The 15,837-nt window shown below is 55.7% G+C and overlaps 3 protein-coding genes across 6 annotated transcripts; 1 reads left to right on the top strand and 2 right to left on the bottom strand.

The window, feature by feature from the left end:
- Nucleotides 1–2,466: 2,466 nt before the first annotated feature.
- TLX2 (T cell leukemia homeobox 2) lies at nucleotides 2,467–3,865 on the top strand. Its single transcript, XM_036087654.1, has 3 exons — nucleotides 2,467–2,866; nucleotides 3,260–3,497; nucleotides 3,649–3,865. Exons 1-3 carry the CDS (start codon nucleotides 2,467–2,469, stop codon nucleotides 3,863–3,865), a joined length of 855 nt encoding a protein of 284 aa, XP_035943547.1.
- A 1,688-nt stretch (nucleotides 3,866–5,553) lies between these two features.
- DQX1 (DEAQ-box RNA dependent ATPase 1) lies at nucleotides 5,554–12,541 on the bottom strand. Of its 4 annotated transcripts, XM_036087581.2 has the most exons (12): nucleotides 12,164–12,541; nucleotides 11,546–11,801; nucleotides 11,106–11,299; nucleotides 10,339–10,723; nucleotides 9,775–10,008; nucleotides 9,581–9,680; nucleotides 9,318–9,476; nucleotides 9,043–9,234; nucleotides 7,106–7,225; nucleotides 6,756–6,946; nucleotides 6,238–6,428; nucleotides 5,554–6,011 (listed from the first exon to the last, which is right to left on the bottom strand). In XM_036087581.2, exons 2-12 carry the CDS (start codon nucleotides 11,780–11,782, stop codon nucleotides 5,855–5,857), a joined length of 2,160 nt encoding a protein of 719 aa, XP_035943474.2. In that variant the 5' UTR covers nucleotides 11,783–11,801; nucleotides 12,164–12,541; the 3' UTR covers nucleotides 5,554–5,854. The 4 variants fall into 4 exon arrangements, with proteins under 4 accessions (XP_035943474.2, XP_035943475.2, XP_077912511.1 ...); XM_036087582.2 differs by lacking the exon at nucleotides 11,546–11,801; XM_078056385.1 differs by lacking the exon at nucleotides 6,238–6,428 and having other exon boundaries at nucleotides 11,546–12,541.
- A 141-nt stretch (nucleotides 12,542–12,682) lies between these two features.
- Nucleotides 12,683–15,744, bottom strand: AUP1 (AUP1 lipid droplet regulating VLDL assembly factor). The gene is given in 13 exon segments (XM_036087589.2): nucleotides 12,683–12,860; nucleotides 12,970–13,088; nucleotides 13,274–13,389; nucleotides 13,505–13,624; nucleotides 13,757–13,859; nucleotides 13,961–14,027; nucleotides 14,266–14,339; nucleotides 14,435–14,507; nucleotides 14,751–14,935; nucleotides 15,131–15,281; nucleotides 15,361–15,498; nucleotides 15,579–15,673; nucleotides 15,676–15,744. Coding segments are annotated over 13 exon segments (1,317 nt in total). The 5' UTR covers nucleotides 15,715–15,744; the 3' UTR covers nucleotides 12,683–12,823.
- Nucleotides 15,745–15,837: the final 93 nt, after the last annotated feature.

The following is a 15,837-nucleotide window of genomic DNA, read 5'->3' as shown; positions in this document are numbered from 1 at the left end:
GGAGACACACTAGTGCCCACCCTTTCGTCAGAGGCCCACCCACTAGAGTGGGAAAAAGGACCGACAGATTCCTAACCTGTAGGCCAGTCCCCTTCAGGGTCTTTATTTACTTTGCTGTCTCCCTAGGCTCTCTGTTCTCATTCAGGGGATCCAGCCCAAGTGGTCTCTGGAGGTTTTCCCTGAACAGCAGAAGTTTCATGCCCCCTAGTAGCCCCACCTCTCTACTGCTGAGAAAGGGTGCTTGGGCTTCTGTGAGGGGCTAGGGGAGGTGATAATGTCTGTCTGTCCCACCAACCCAAGATAACAACACAGCTGCCAAACTGGCAGAAGCCCCCGTGCTCCCCTTTCAGAAGGGGCTATTGGCAGGGTCAGAAAGGGCTGGAGAAATTGGATAGTGGAAGTGGACAAGAATTTGGGGGAGGATGTCACATATTATTGATGCCAACTGCCTCCCTCCTCCATGGTTCACCCCCTTCAGACTGAGGCTTCTGGGAACGCTGAGGGAGGAGGGCCTGGTGGCTTTAGTCGGGAGAGTCCATTCCCTCCGTTCTTTATCTTCCTGCCCAGATGCCCAAATATCGTTCCCAGTTCCCTGGAGAGAAAAGACCCCTCACCCTGCCTCTGGCGCAGGGCTGCAGCCCATCTGCTGGGGAGAAAGGAGGGGCAGTCTTTCCCAGGAGATCCTGGAGAACCAAGTGGAAGATCCGTGCTCCCAGGGAGACCCATCTAGGAGACTTGGAAGGCATTTCGGCTTACGCGGGTAACAGGCAGACTGTAGCTGAGCACCAGAGTGGGCTGGGGTCTAGGGGCTAGGGCTGACACAGCAGGGTGGGGTCCTTTGGCCACCACGTGTCCAAGGCAGAAGGAGCGGCTCATCCGTGCCCACCCGCCTCGGAATGGTAGCAACACCCCCCTCCCTGCGCCCAGTCTCACCGGCTCGGAGGCGCCAGGGCCCCCCCGGGGCCGGGGCGGGCCGGGGAAGGTAATGTAATTCCGACCCAGCTAACCCGATTATGGCGGCCTGCACCGGGCCGGGCGGCGGCGGGGGCGGGTCTAAGGCGCAGGGGCCCGCTGGGCCCGGGTCCCATCCCGGGAAGGACGCAGAGTTCACACACTCCCAGCTCCTGGGTCCCCGGCCAGAGGTCACAAGGTCACCGAGCCCTTCAGTCTTTCCCCACCTCCCATCCGTGACACACTCCAGGCACAGTTTCTGGGGTTGGGTGGGGTGAAGCGTCTGTGGGAAATGAGGCGGCTGACACCGCCGAAGGCTTCAGTGAAGACCCACGTGTCGCCTGTGGCGATTTTGTCCTCTCGCCCTTGAGGGGGAAGTGTGTGAGAATTGACTTCCTAGGCGCAGAGTGGAGGGGCAGAGTCCCGCGTTGGTGGTCCCCTGTGGGGGGCGGAACGCCAGCCCCAAGCTCTCATCCGCCTGACTTACCCCGGGTTGAGCCCGGGTTGAGCTTTACACCGACTTCAGAAAATCGAAATGCTAAGAAACACAGGGCATCAATTACTGGCGTTCCGGGAAGGAGGTAGGGGCCCTACGGCAGAAGCCGGGAAGTGCACCAGGATCGCTGGCCCAGGGTGGTTGGTTGCTCCCCGCCCTAGCCCACCAGACGCGCCCAGCCACCCCCTTCCCACACCTGTCCTCTTCCCGGGCCTCCAACTCGCCGGCGCGGTTCCCAACCGCTTCCCATCGCAGCCAGGAAGCCACAACGAGATTTGGTCTTCGAGGGCACTTAGGCGGGGGCCACAACGAATCTGGCAGTCGGCAGGCAGGACCCATCGCGAGGCGAAAAGTGGGGGCTGTGGGAGGAGGCACCTGCGAGGAAGCCGGTGAGGCCGAGGAAGCCCAAAGGCGGAGGCCGGCGAGGATGGAGTTGCTGTGCGCATCTCGCCTGACTCAGCGCGCAGCGGCCCATGCTCTGGCCCCTCCCGTGCTGAGCCTGGTTCCTAACACCCTTGCCACCCCCCCCCCCCATCCCCACCATCCCCGCCCGCCAGTCGTCCAGGCGTTTGGCGCAAACAGGCGTCTCTTTCCCTTTAACGGGTACGGCCCCGCCCCTGCCCTACCCCCAGCCCCCACTACCCACCCAATGCTGATCTGTCAGTCACTGCCCCATCCCCAGCCGGCCAACCCTCTCCACCCCGGACTCGGGCAGAGGCCCCGGCAGCCCAGCGTCCATCTGCGCCTCAGGGACAGCAAGGGCGCTCCTGGGGCCCCCGCCGGTCGCGCTCCCCCGGGATGCGAGTCCCTGCGCCGACGCCCGGCAGAGGCCGGCACGGGCGCGGCTACTCCCCGTGCACAGGGATGAAGCTGTCCCGGGGACCCCGGCGACCCGCAGCGGCCAGCCCCGCGGGCCCCTGAGGCCGCCGCCCCGAACGCTCCGCTACTGGGCTCCCAGAGTTGCCTGGGGCGCCCTCCCCAACCGCCAAACCTCCTGTGGTCCTCCTTGACCCGGACCCATGGAGCCGGCGGTCCTGGCCTCGCACAACCTCCCGCACCACGAGCCAATCAGCTTTGGCATCGATCAGATCCTGAGCTGCCCGGAACCCCCCGGGAGCGGCCTAGGCCCCGGTCGCTCAGGCCAGGGCCATGGGGAGAGTGCGGCGTTCTCGGGTGGATTTCACGGAACCTCAAGCTACGGTCCCGCGGGTTCGCTGGCCCCGCTACCTGGCAGCTCCGGCATGGGCCCAGGCGGCGTGATCCGCGTCCCCGCGCATCGTCCAATGCCAGTGCCGCCGCCCGCGGGAGGCGCGCCGGCAGTGCCTGGACCCTCTGGCTTGGGCGGAGCCGGGGGCCTAGCCGGACTCACCTTCCCTTGGATGGACAGCGGCCGCCGCTTTGCCAAGGACCGGCTCACGGGTGAGATTGTCCGACCCTCCAGCGTCCAGCCCCACATTGACCCCTTTTCCTCATCTTTGATCCTTCTGCTCCAACTCAAGTTCCCCGTACGCTCCCCGCCCGGATCATCCCAGGGGATCCTCCCCCAACATGTATCTCTTGGTCCTGATGCTGAGAGAGGCAATGGGGAGGGAGCTGCCGTCGATGTCCGCGCCCTCCTTTGCAGTCTACTGTCCACACTGCGGGTAGGGCAGGGTGAAGTTCCGGGGGCCTTCTCTTTCTCATCCCAGGGGGAGGGCCATTTCTTCCGAGGCCCTTTCTTGTCTGGAGGCCTTTGCTGGTGTGGGGCCGAGCTTGGGGCACCTGGAAGGGCCGCCCTGAAAACCCTGCCCTGTTCCTTCTTCCTGCCCGTAGCTGCACTCTCGCCCTTCTCCGGGACGCGCCGCATAGGCCACCCGTACCAAAACCGGACCCCCCCGAAGCGGAAGAAGCCGCGCACGTCCTTCTCCCGCTCGCAGGTGCTGGAGCTGGAGCGGCGCTTCCTGCGCCAGAAGTACTTGGCCTCGGCCGAGAGGGCAGCGCTGGCCAAGGCCCTGCGCATGACCGACGCCCAGGTCAAGACTTGGTTCCAGAACCGGCGCACCAAGTGGCGGTGAGGCTTGGGGCGAGCGAGGGCTCGCGGGAGGCGTCAAGTGGCGGTGCGGCGCGGGGCGGGTGAGGAACCGCGCGGGCCCGGCGGGTGACGACGAGGCGCGGGGTGGGCGAGGGCCGGCCTCGCTGACCCCGCGTCTCCGCTCGCCTAGGCGCCAGACGGCGGAGGAGCGCGAGGCGGAGCGGCACCGCGCGGGCCGGCTGCTCCTGCACCTGCAGCAGGATGCCCTACCACGGCCTCTGCGGCCGCCGCTGCCCCCGGACCCGCTCTGCCTGCACAACTCGTCGCTCTTCGCGCTGCAGAATCTGCAGCCTTGGGCCGAGGACAACAAGGTGGCTTCCGTGTCCGGGCTCGCCTCGGTGGTGTGAGCGACGCCTGCCTGACCGGCCGAGTGCTCTTTAACGGACTGAGGCGCCGTGCGGAGCGCCGGACTCAGGGCCACGGAGCGCGCGGCTGACCACCCCGTGGTGCCGTGGTGCCGTGGTAGCGGAGTTTGTGAGGAGGAGCTGGCTTTGAGGCTGTCGTCGAGGGCTCCTCGGCCACCGCGGCTCCTAGGCTAGCGTTTCGAGGTTGCGCCGCGCGTTTAGACTTGGCCTTTCCCGCCATTTCCCACTTAACTGCGGTCGCACGGCAGCTGGAACCTGAGGAGCCAAGAAGGCGGGACTTGCAGTATGGTAGCCAATGAGGTGAGGGGAGGGGGCGGGCTGGCCAATGGGAGCTGCTCTCCTGAGGACTTTGGATTCTTCGGAGGGTGGGTTGAAGCTGGGGTTCTGGACCCACAGAACAGGCTAAAGGTGGGACTGGGATGGGGCGGCGGCAGCTCGCACTACTTGGGTCTGTATCAAAGGTGCAAAGGAAGGAAGACACCAATGACAGCAGAATAATGGAAGAGGTGCTGCAGGGCAAGGGTCTGTGACAGGAACCAGAGGGTTATCCACACTAGGCATCTCATTCTTCAACCGTAAAATTAATCGCTAAGGATACTTTTCTGACTCTGAACCTCATGTTGTCAGGTGTGTTCAACCTGCTGACTCCGTCCTCCTCCTTGAGTGTCACAACGCACATGGGCGGCAGGGAAGACGGATACTTACACACCCAACGAAACAGAAAATCCAGGAACACTAATCTGGCTCTGGTCTCCCGTGGGACAGAGAGAGGAAAGGGGGAAGCAGTGGATAAAATTAATGGGCCCCGTGGAGTTAGGGTGAGCAGATTTTGGCAAATAACTAGGAATATCCAAGAAGAATCAAAGATAATTCCAGGGTTGCAGATATAGAGGATTGGGAGATCAATGGTGTTGTGGATAATGAAGGGGAAATTGAAAGATTAGAGCAAGATAACTACAGGCAAAACTGAATGCTAGACCTAAAGAGAATACATTCTGGAAAAGTGCTTTTGGGGGGGGGGTTGGGTGACATCCACATAGAGGTGGAGATAGATGGAATGATGAGAACAGATAGACTCTCCAAGGGAAGACACTCTGAGGAGACAAACAGAGTTCTAAGGATTAAATCTTTCTTTCCACCAATTTCTACAAACATATTTACAATGTGAAAGATGATGGAAGATATCAAAATTAATAATTTAAAGGAAGAAAAGGGAAAGGAGTACCCAGCTGGGAAAAAAGGAAAGTGTGATGTCCCTGAATTTTTTAGAAAAGCTTTAGCATGCTGGTAGGCCAGGGGCTGCTGGGAAGCTTGTTGGTGGAAAGTTGAGAATTTGGGGATGGTTTCAATAGCCTTGAGGGTTAAGAAGGAGCTGGATCTAAGTTGTATGTGGAAACAAGGGAAGATTTTGTCTGATTTCTTATAGCACTCTCATTCTTCTTCCCCTGTAGGTGAGAGCAAGATAAAGGGAAGTGAGCTTCAGGCAGGGTCAGAGACCAATTGTAGTCAAACTACACATTTTCTGGGTTAGTGACAGCTAGGTCATTCATACCGCAAAGCTTGACCACAGGTGGGAACCAGGCAAGAGGATATTGCTGGAGGAGTTGGATGATATTGTGTCATCTCTAATTCATGGATGTTGTATATGCTGCTGCAGAATCAAACTCAAATTTGGCACCATAGAGAAAGAACTTTTATAGATCAAAGTGAAGCACACAAAGACGGGTTTGACATAAATTGGGGGTTTGGGGGGCATCAGTCGTTCTCCAATAAATAGAAGAAGGCTAAAGAAAGGGTCCAACCTTATGTATACTGTGGCTTACCCAATTTCCTCTATTCTCAGTCTACCATTTCTTGAGACTCAGGTTCCAGGATTTACATTTGATCCTAAGCTTTGGCTGGCTACCTTGGTGCTAGCCTGAGAGAGGACCTAATGCCTTCAGATGAGCTCAGTTCCATTCCTTAGGCATGTCACTGCAGGACACAGGCATCTCCAAACTCTTGGGTAGAGGGAGATTCACTCTCTATTGAAGAATCTGCCATTTCCTCTCTCAGCTGATTCAAGAGGTCTCTGCTCTCACTGGGAGGCAAGTTACTCAAGAAGTATGGAGGGGCCAACTCTACCAGCCTGAAAGAGAGAGTCACAGTTAGATGATTTCTGTATCCTCCCTTATAATGCAGATTCTTAAACTTCTTCCCATTCCTTCCACAAGCCCTGTCCCCTCAAATCACATGTCACTACAGACCACTAAGATATCCTCTTCTCCTTAAGAAGATATCCTCTAACTCCCCAGCCATAATTTTGGCCCCAAGAAGAGGAATGGGCAGTGTAAGAGGGGTGTCAGGGAACTCACATCTGTGGCTGAATCTCAGAAACAATGGAAAGGCAGTTGTCTTTGGAAATGGAGAAATTGTGGTAAAGCACCCACGGCGGGGGTCTGGCTGGAGACCTGCGGCTTCGGTAGCAGCAGTATGGGGAAAGCTGGGCCACATGCTTATGTGTCAGGAGCAGGTAATTTCCAGTCCCGTCTGTGTCTCGGGCCACCTCATTTAAAAGCAAAGATAGTGAAGGAGTAAGTGAGGGAGAAAAGGAAGGCAGTAGGAAAAAGAAAAGGGGGGGGGGCTGAGAAAGAATTAGGAAGGGTGGTGAGAGTATTAAAAGTAGAGCATCATCTCTAGATGTTAGAGTCCCTACCATATGGCATTTCCCATAGCCCCCTGCACCCCAATACCTCAAAGGAAAAGTTTCTCCTGCTTCTAAAAAATCCTTTGAATGGTCACCTGGACTCCAGTTTCAGAGATGGCCTATCAATTTTTGGTCCCTCTGCTTTCTACTCCTTTTATGACCTTCACCCCAAATCTTTCCCCTAACCTTAAGGAAGTATCCTGACACCAGCGCTTTCTGAAGGTCTCTGCGATTCTGCTCAGAGCCAAAGGCTGGCTGGGACAAGGGAAGTTCAATTCGTTGCATGAGTTCTAGGAGTTCACCTCGAAGTTTCTGGGCTTGGCACAATGCTGCCCAGTTGAGCCCCCGAGCCTGGCACCAAGCCTTGTCTGCTCCACCTACAAGAAGAAAGGGCACAGCTATAGCTGCAGAGAGACCCCGAAGAGAACCCAGCCCTTGGCCAAAGGGCCTCCTCCTCCTGGGCACAAAGATCTACCAGCTGGTTGCACACCACTTCCCCTCTTTGGAAAATACAAGATGCAGAGTGGGCTACTCACTCTGTATAAAGGCTTCATACACCTGGATCAGAGAACTGTGATCACCATCCATATGTTCCAGGGCCCGACGCAAGGCAGATTCTTCTGCAGAGAGTGGAGGATGGGTGAACCCAGGAGCAGCTGGAGGAGAAGAGAGGAAGGTCATTCTGGGGAATGAGAAAGGATAGCAGTACAGAAGGAAGGGTGAAAAGGTAGGAAGTGTCACTTTGGGAAATTTATTCAAAAGACGTTGATAACTTTCTAGGTGCTTTGCACTTTATTAGACGTTGAAGATAAACGAAAGACAGTCTCTGCCCTCAAGTAGCTTAGAGTCTGGTGAGACAGATAAGCAAACTTGATCAGCACAACAGGTGTGTGGACCAATATTTGAAGCTTTTTTTTTTAAGATTTTATTTATTTATTTGTCAGAGAGAGAGAGAGAGAACACAGGGGGAGTGGCAGGCAGAGGGAGAAGCAGGCTCCCCACTGAGCAGGGAGCCCGATGCGGGGCTTGATCCCAGGACACTGGGATCATGACCTGAGTCGAAGGCAGACACTTAACTGACTGAGCCACCCAGGCATCCCAATATTTGAAGTTTTGTTAGGAATTAGCTCAGTAGAGAGGGGGCAGAGAGAATCTGAACTGTGGGCATGGCAAGGCACAGAAATTAGTAGCATGGCCTGTTTGGAGACCTGCATGCACCTAGAAAGGGTCAGGGGAGTGGCATGTGTGGCAGAGTGGCAGGAGACAAAGCTGGAGAGGTAGGTGTGGGCCAGGTCATGAGAGGCTGGATGTGCTGCGGCCAATGAGTTTACGTTCTGTCCAGAAGATAGAGAATAGCTGTTGAAGAAGAGTTTTGAGGGAAGAGAGTCCAAGTGTTTAAAGAAGTTTACTTGATAAGTTAGGAGGCTAAAGGAATCTACGCTGAGTGGTGGTGAGGATCTAACATTGGCACTGATAGTGAGTATGGAGACAAATAGATGAATTAAAAAAACAACAACAACAACATTTAGGAGATAAAACTGAAAGAACCTGGACAAAGATTAGTCTAGAATGATGGTAGTGGAGCTGCAGAGATGATGGCATGGTTTTGTGGTGGTGGTGAGGGAAGAGTTTAAGCAAGTGCTTGAGTTCGGATCTGGGCTGGGTACTGTGGCCAATTCTGATAGAAATGTCCGTCAGGCATCGGATATATAAATCTAAGATTCAGAAGAATGGTATTGTCAGGAGATAGAAGGTTTGGAAATTTTAAGTGTAAAGATGGCACTTCAGACTATGGGTGTGCGTGAACTTGCTCAGAGAGTTCAAGGAATGAGAAGGCAGAAGGGGCAAGGATGGAACTCTGAGGTCCAATTTACAGTGGATGAGCAGAGGACAAAGAGCCAGGGAAGAGATGAAGGGAAGGGCCGAACAGCCAGAGAAGTAGGATGAAAACCTGGAGGAGCAAGTCACAGAGGCTTAGGGAGGGGGCAGTTTCAAGGCAGGAGAGGTTGCATTTTCAAGTGTCAGAAGGTCGTAAGGAATAAGGACTCAGAAGTATTCAGTGGGTTCAGCCTTGGCGGAAGGGGAGGGGTGGTGGGGGGTGAGGTGGTGGTCACCGCGGAGCTGAGAGATTTGTCAGTATTATTGTGGGCCTGAGCCTGGGATGCAGTGGGCGGGAACACGCCAGGCTGACTGGGGCAGAGGTGATTCTGCATAGCTGCAGGGGAGTAGAGGGTGGATGGAGAGGGGTATGGAGCTTTAGTAATAACAGGAGAGATTTACACATGCTGGGGGCAAGGACCAGCACTGGGAAAAGGCTAAAAAGACAGGAGAGGGCTAAGTGGTTAGGGCTGGTTTTTGGGGCACTGTAAAGGGAGCAGAGGGGAAAGAGCTGGTCTTGGGAGCATCAGAACACCAGAAAGGGCTGGGAAGGACTGAAGTGGCTGCAAGAGCCAGAGCGAGAAGTGATTTATACCAGTGAGCATGGCGGCGAGGGTGAGCATCTCATCCACACAGTCAAACTCGCAGGAGGCCAGCAGGGCTTTGGCCAGCTCAGGGGGCAGGGGGAACTCTGATAGGATGACTCCCAGGTCTGACAGGTTCCCATCATCATCCAGGGCTGCCAGGTAGTCCAAGTCTTCCAGGGCCTGCATCAGTGCTTCTGGAGCTGGTGAGGAAAGAAGGCTGATAGGGCCGGGAGTCTCAGAGCCTGGAGGTCAGACAGCAGGACTTGGGCAGGGGGTTGCTCACCAGGCCGGTCCAGGAAATGACACTCCCCGGGCTCTGCAATCTGTCTCCTCTTTAGAAGTAACACAAGGGGGCTCAGATTCTCCTCACATATCCTGGGTGCAGGCAGCGGGGGCGCCTCTAGTTCTAGGAAGGACTTAGGATACAGGCAGAGGCAGGACCCTGAGGGGAGAAAGACCTGGGAAAGAAGGCCTCTGTAGATTTCTCAGGGTTTGCGTGTGGGGACTCTTTTCATGTTTGATCTCAGGAAGGGCAAAGGCTCTTACCTGGTGGGACCCCTCTTGCCCGCAGTCTTCTTGCTTCTGCCTGACACTTGCTGATTGGTCTCAACACTTGGGATTCTGCTCGGATCTGAGGATTGTACACCTGTCGCCGCCCCACCCCCCAACCAAGGCCAAGACAGTTCAGAGTGGGCCACTTCTATCTTTAGCCCCCACATCCCCTCATCTCTCTCACTCACACTTCGAAGCTCCAGTCCTGAATCAATGACATGTCGGATGGAAGGGAGGGAGAAGGAGAAGTCAGCCAGCCAGTGAGTGACCACGATCCTTCGGGCACCCAAGTCCATGTCCTCGTATGCAGCCTGAACAGCTGGGCCATGTCCTGGGTGAAGGGGCAGCACCCGTGGTGGAGGACCTCTGAGAGCCAAGGGCTCCACCTCCCTGGACAAGGATTCACAGCACAGCAAAATTTCCTGAAGAGAGGGGTGGGGCATTAAGGCAGTTCTCACTTTTTTGGTGACAAACCCCTTTGAAAAACTGATGAAAGCTATGGTTTTTCACTCTGAAAAAATGCACATACTCATAAAGTTGTTATAATTTCAGGAACTCACTGAGCCACAGTCTCTGTGTTAGATGGAGTCAAAAAAGGGGCGGTAGACCTCTTTACCCCGAAATCCTTGAGTTTGTCCTAAGGACTCCAACATAGTAAATGTTACAACTTCACTGTCCCTAACAAGCATTGCTCCAACTCCCCCAGGGAAGGAAGGCAGCGTACACAAGAACCTTCTGCAGCCAATTTTTACCTCCTCACTGGGCAGGTACACTAGCACATCTCCTGGAGCCTCCTTCGTACACAATTCAAGCACAGCTTGGCAGGCAGCTTCCACTCGATCGGTAGGGACAGTGTCCCTGTGTACAGGTGTGGGACACGCGCCAGGCCCTCTGGGTACATGCACAGTAGGAGGATGGCCCCAGAAGGCTTGGAGCTTAGGTTCAAGGGCAGGGTCAGTAACCACAACCACTCTCGAGTCCCCTGGACGGTTTCCCAGCCTGGCACTTCGCAGTAGCCCCTGGAGCAAATCCGAGGCCACTGACCGCTCCTGAGCCTCATCCAGCACCAGCACGCCCCAGGCTCCCGTGCCCCGGGTTGAGGCCACCTCCTGTAGAAGCAGCCTGTCCCAGCAAAACCTGTTGACATTGGCAGTGGGCAGAGGAGTCAGTGTGGACACTGAACAACTCCAGAAGTCCAGGGGAACGTCTTCCTGGGAGGCCTAGATTTTGATAGTAAGGTCAGAAAAAGACGCCGTGAACCTGTATTGAGACCCACAACCTCACTGATGACGCTTTTTTCACAAGCTGTACTCCAGCTGGGCAAATGAGGCTCGTGATGAGGATGAGATTGAATATCCAAGGTCCCTGCCTGGGGTTAAGGGCTTAATTCAGCATTGTGTCGGGCATGATCTAAAGGGTGACATGGACTGAGGGAGGGTTGGTGAGATGTCAGAGGACTGGGGTTGTTTCTACTGGGGGACGGAAATCAGATTTGGGTCAGGCCTGCAAGAGGCCTCACCTGAGCAGGGTGTCTGGCCCAGTGCAGTCCTCCTGGGGAATGCTGTATCCAACCTCATGACCCAGGGTTATGTCCATCTCATCGGCAACCCGCATGGCCAGGCTCAGAGCTGCCAGAGGGTGGGGCTGAGTGACAGTTACTTGGCCTTCCTGGAACCCCCTGGCCAGTGCAAACTCTGCACACCACTGAGGGATCTGGGGTAGGAATAGAAAAGGACAACCAGTCAGTGAGATGTAGGATTCAGTCAGAAGTGCAGGGGGGCTGTGGCCATTCTAATTTGGGGAGTCCCCTGGTCCTTCACCAGCCCCCCAGGGGCCAGTCTAACCCAGTCTCCCTTTGACCACTCCCCTCAAACCCCATGGAACCCAATCCCCACCTTGCCAGTGGAAGGACCAGTTCTCTACTCCCTCCCTTTGTCTACTCCCAGAATCTCCCCCCACCTGGGTGCTCTTGCCAGAGCCAGGCTCTCCAGACACCAGCACCACTCCACTGGGGCTACTCTCCAACTGCTCCAAGAAGATAAAGCGAGCAGCCCAGATGGGTAAGGCTCGGCGCTGCTCAAGCAGCTCGTAGTAGCGGGAAGAGAAGGGAAGCCCGTCAAAGGGGTTCACAGCCAACTCAGACTCCCCGGGGTTTGGGCCAGACTCTTCTGCCAGCCCAAGACGCTGAGAGGCCATGGGAGCTGACTGGCAGTACCTACAGAAGGCAGGGCAGTGATTAAGGCCTCATATTAAAATGACTTACACCAACTTCCCACCCTTGATCCCTAACTTGTACCCTCAGGCAGTAATGCGCTGGGGTCCATCCTTCCCAGCATTTCTTGCCTGCCAGGAAACAGTGGAGACTTGAGTCTGAAAGTGTGGGACTATCAAAGTGGACTATTAACCTGTTAGTCAGGTAGTAAAATTCCTGTGACTAACACAGGGGGCCTCCAGGGCAGCAGGAATTATGGTAACCTGTGGGAAGGTTCCGAGGCGAAAAGGATAAAGAGATAAAGAACAGGAGGAAGAAAGGGGTAGGAACCAGGGAGCAGGGCCACAAGGATCCTGGATTCAAACCTGCTTGCAGCTCTGAGACGTGTCACGATGGCAGCCAGTTCCAGACCCACCCAGCCAGTCACCACCAACCCGGACCCGAGTGAAGTACAAAGGTAAATTCCGGCTCCACCCTGGGGCTTGGCTTAAACAGGAATCCTTAAGCCTGGTTTTGGGGTGGGGCCATTTGCTCCACCTTATTTAATTAGTCAGAAGCCTATGGAAAACAGGTTCCAGACACCACACTGAGCATGTGTACTCTACAGACAGTGTACATTGTGCTTGTTAGTGAAAGGCATCTTGGGACTTGTAGTTTTGCAGCTGTCTCTTCACAAAGTGGGGCCAACACCCAAGCTAGGGTCCAGTTGCTGCTGGTCTTCAATTCAGTTACACTTCCATAGTATCACTCATTTCTTGACACGAAGGGGTGATTTCAACCACTTCTCACAAACCCACAAGGAGGCTCTCACCCCTGTTCCCCCCAACCAAGGGAAAAAGAACCTGCTCAGTGGGCTTTTGAGCCCCAGAGAGGCAACAGAGACCTTGAGTGAAAACCCTGAATTTAATATGATTTTGGGGGGAGCCCCATCCCTCCCTTTTTACCACCCACCCTTCCAGCCAGTTGTAAGTTGGGTGAGGGCTGCCCCCAGTCTCCGTCCTGCGGCTCTGGGTGCCATCCTGTGCTCAGTCAGCCTCCTGGGCCTGTCTCTCTGTGAATCTCCTGCGAGACATAGGAAGAAGACATTGTGTGGGCTTTGCCACATTAGCCCTATAATTAGCTCTCTTCTCCAACCTGCCCCTTCCTACCCACTGTCCTCTAAGCCCCTCACCTTCTCGCATATTCATAGAGTGCCTGCTTGCGTTCCTGTAGGCTCTCCTGCCGGGCCCAGGAGGACTTGGCAAATGTGAGGGCTGTGGGCTGAGGGGTCACCGGGCCAGAGCTGGGGAACTGAGGTGATCACAATGTCAGAGGGCTTGCGAAGTCATCATCATTAAACACGCATCGAATGCCTACTTTGCAAGAGAGGCACCGTGCTAGGGTCTCAGGATCAAAAAAGAGACATCAAGGATAGGGAGTATGTAGACTGCCCATCCCAGCCCTAGTCCTGGACCTAACCATTTCCTGGGTCTCACCTTGGGGGCGGAGGCTGTGGGAAGGGACTGGGTCCCTTCAGTGATATCTTCAGGCATGAACGCTACAGCTCCCTCAAGCAGATTAGTGATGGTCAAGTCTACACAGCCAGTTCTGGCTGGGGAGAAGGGAAGAGAGAAGAAGGGAGTCTGTTTCCTTGCTCGCTTTCTCCCCTCACCACCCACTTTTCCTCTCTGCGCCTGTCTCCTGTGCGAGGCTACCCTTTCCCATACCCAGGTCTCTCTGGATGACGCCCAGTGGCACATGGGGTAAAACCTCCTTGACTCTCTGAGCCAGAGCTGCCAGCCGCACACCAGGAGAAGGGCCAGGGGAGGGAGGGAAAGAAGACTGGGCTGCAAAAAAGAAATCCGAAACATGGTGAGTGGAGAACTGGGAGGAAGGAGAGGCTGACTAGCACAGGAATAGGAAGGGAATCACAAGAGGCCGAGAAAACCCAAACAACTTTGTGTACAGAGACCACATACCTGACTGAGGGCGCAACCTGGGGTGTCTCTGTCGTTTCATGTGCTCTGCTTTGTCTGCTGGAGTGAGTCGTGTCCCTGTCTGGCCCAATTCTTTGGCCACCAGCTAGGGAGAATTGGAAGGTTGAAACTGTCAAGGTCTCAAGACTTCCTCCTTCTACCCTTAAGGAAAAACCCCACCTCCACCCTGTCTGTGTACCCTACCACCTGTTGTACACGGATGGCAAACTCTTCATTCCCCTCCCCCAGCTGGCGATGAACAGGAGGGAGCCACCTGCAAAAAAAAAAAATCCAGGACCATGTTGTGTGCATCTAGGTAGAGGCTATCACCCTCTCCCCCTTTGATACTTCTTTTCATGTAACAGTTGTGATCAGGGTGGGGAGAACGCTTTGTATTGCCTCTGTGATAGAACCTTGTTACTAAACAATCTGCAAATGGACAGGGAAGAGGCAACCTCCCTGACCTTGAGGTGAGCTTCTCCCAGCCACCAAAAAGTGAAGACAGTTAATACCTTACTTGATACACTGTGAAAGGGACGAAAAGTGACCACAGCAGTTCTGAGACCCAGGAGGCATCGGACACCGTCTGGAGGGAGGGCATGAAGTGAGTTCTAAGCCTGGGCCAGGAGTGGGAAACTTACCCTCCAAGCCCCAGAGATTCCCTGTCCAACACACACTCACCACAGAGACTAGGGGTCTCTGGACTCGCAGGGTAAGAGGTTGTACCACGTCCTGAATAGAAAATGGCCAGGAACTGGAAGATGGAAGAGAAAGTAGGATGGGATTCTAGCCAGCCGGTCAGCACCTGACTCAGAACAGAAAACTGTCAAACTGTACAAGTAGATAAATGAGGAATAGAGATACAAGGGAAAAGAACTAAAAGCGAACAGAAAAGAAATCAACTAGGGCGTAAGAGGTAGGGCTGAAAACTGAAAACTCAAGGGCCCCCAAGCCTGACCACCTACCCAGCTGGAGACCGATACCTGTGCTCACCCACCTGAAGCGCAGGAGCCCCTCCCGGCCATTGGTGGCCTCTTCCTCAGGGAATAGCAGCAGAGGGGTGGGAGGAAGCCTCGTGGAAGCACAGAATCTCTTGAGTGACTCCACCAACTCCCCCCGCCCATCCATCTCCATGAAGCCCCGAGACCAGCACACAAAACTTGGGGGACTATTGAGTAGAGGCTGGGAATCGAGAAAAGAGAAAGCAAGAAAAGAACATTGGGAAGTGAGAAAAACTGACATATGGGATAAAGAAGCGGGATTAGGGGTGAGGCTCAGTATTTCGTGGTCCCCAAGGGAAACGCGGGCGGGCAAAGGGGAGCCGAGCTGGGCCCCAGGGAACCGCCCCGTGGAGCTCTCGGCTTCGCCCCCACTCACGGTGCTACAGCTGGTGAGCAAGTTGACTATGTTATGGTCGAAAGGTGTCACGTGGTTGGAAATGAGGACCCTGACGCGGTGATCCCGGAGTCCGGAGTCCTCCTGCCGGGCTACGAGCCCCAGCACCGCACACATGGTCCGCACCACGAACCTGGGGGCGCAGGCAATGGTGACTTCACGGCCTCGGGCCGGGCCCAGCCCAGACCCTCCCGGAACCCCCAGGTCGTTACCTGCGAAGGACACTGTCTGGTAGGGCGCAGCTGACCAGGAAGACGTGGATCCCAAGAAAGAGGCGCAAGACGAGGAGACAGAACCCGACTGGAGCGTAGAGCAGCAGCGCGAGGAGCAGGAAGCCGTCACCCGGGAGCCTGGGGGCGAAAGGCGGGGTGATCGGGCGCCGAAGCCCGCGTGGACGCGGGAGCCGGCCTCTTTACGCCAGGGCTCTTACCGGTGCGAGTCAAAGAGCCGCTCCGGCCCTAGCGCCGGGGAAGGATCCATTGCTGCTCCTTTAGGGCTGTCCGGCCGCCGCCGCCATCTTCGCGCCCCGCCGCAGGGGCTCCTGGGAAGGCGGAGTCTTCGGGCATCCGCCCAGGGTGCCGGCACCCGAGGTCTTGAGGCGCCCCGGAAGGGCTAGTGTCCCAGCATGCCTCGCGGGCCCTTGGGCCACCTCATAACTCGCGTCCCGCGGGGACCACAACTCCCGGCAT

Source organism: Halichoerus grypus, chromosome 10, assembly GCF_964656455.1.
Source record: "Halichoerus grypus chromosome 10, mHalGry1.hap1.1, whole genome shotgun sequence".
In the NCBI taxonomy this organism is placed as follows: Eukaryota; Metazoa; Chordata; class Mammalia; order Carnivora; family Phocidae; genus Halichoerus; species Halichoerus grypus.
The sequence above is the reverse complement of the archived record's forward strand: the minus strand, read 5'-3'. Positions and strand labels throughout refer to the sequence as shown.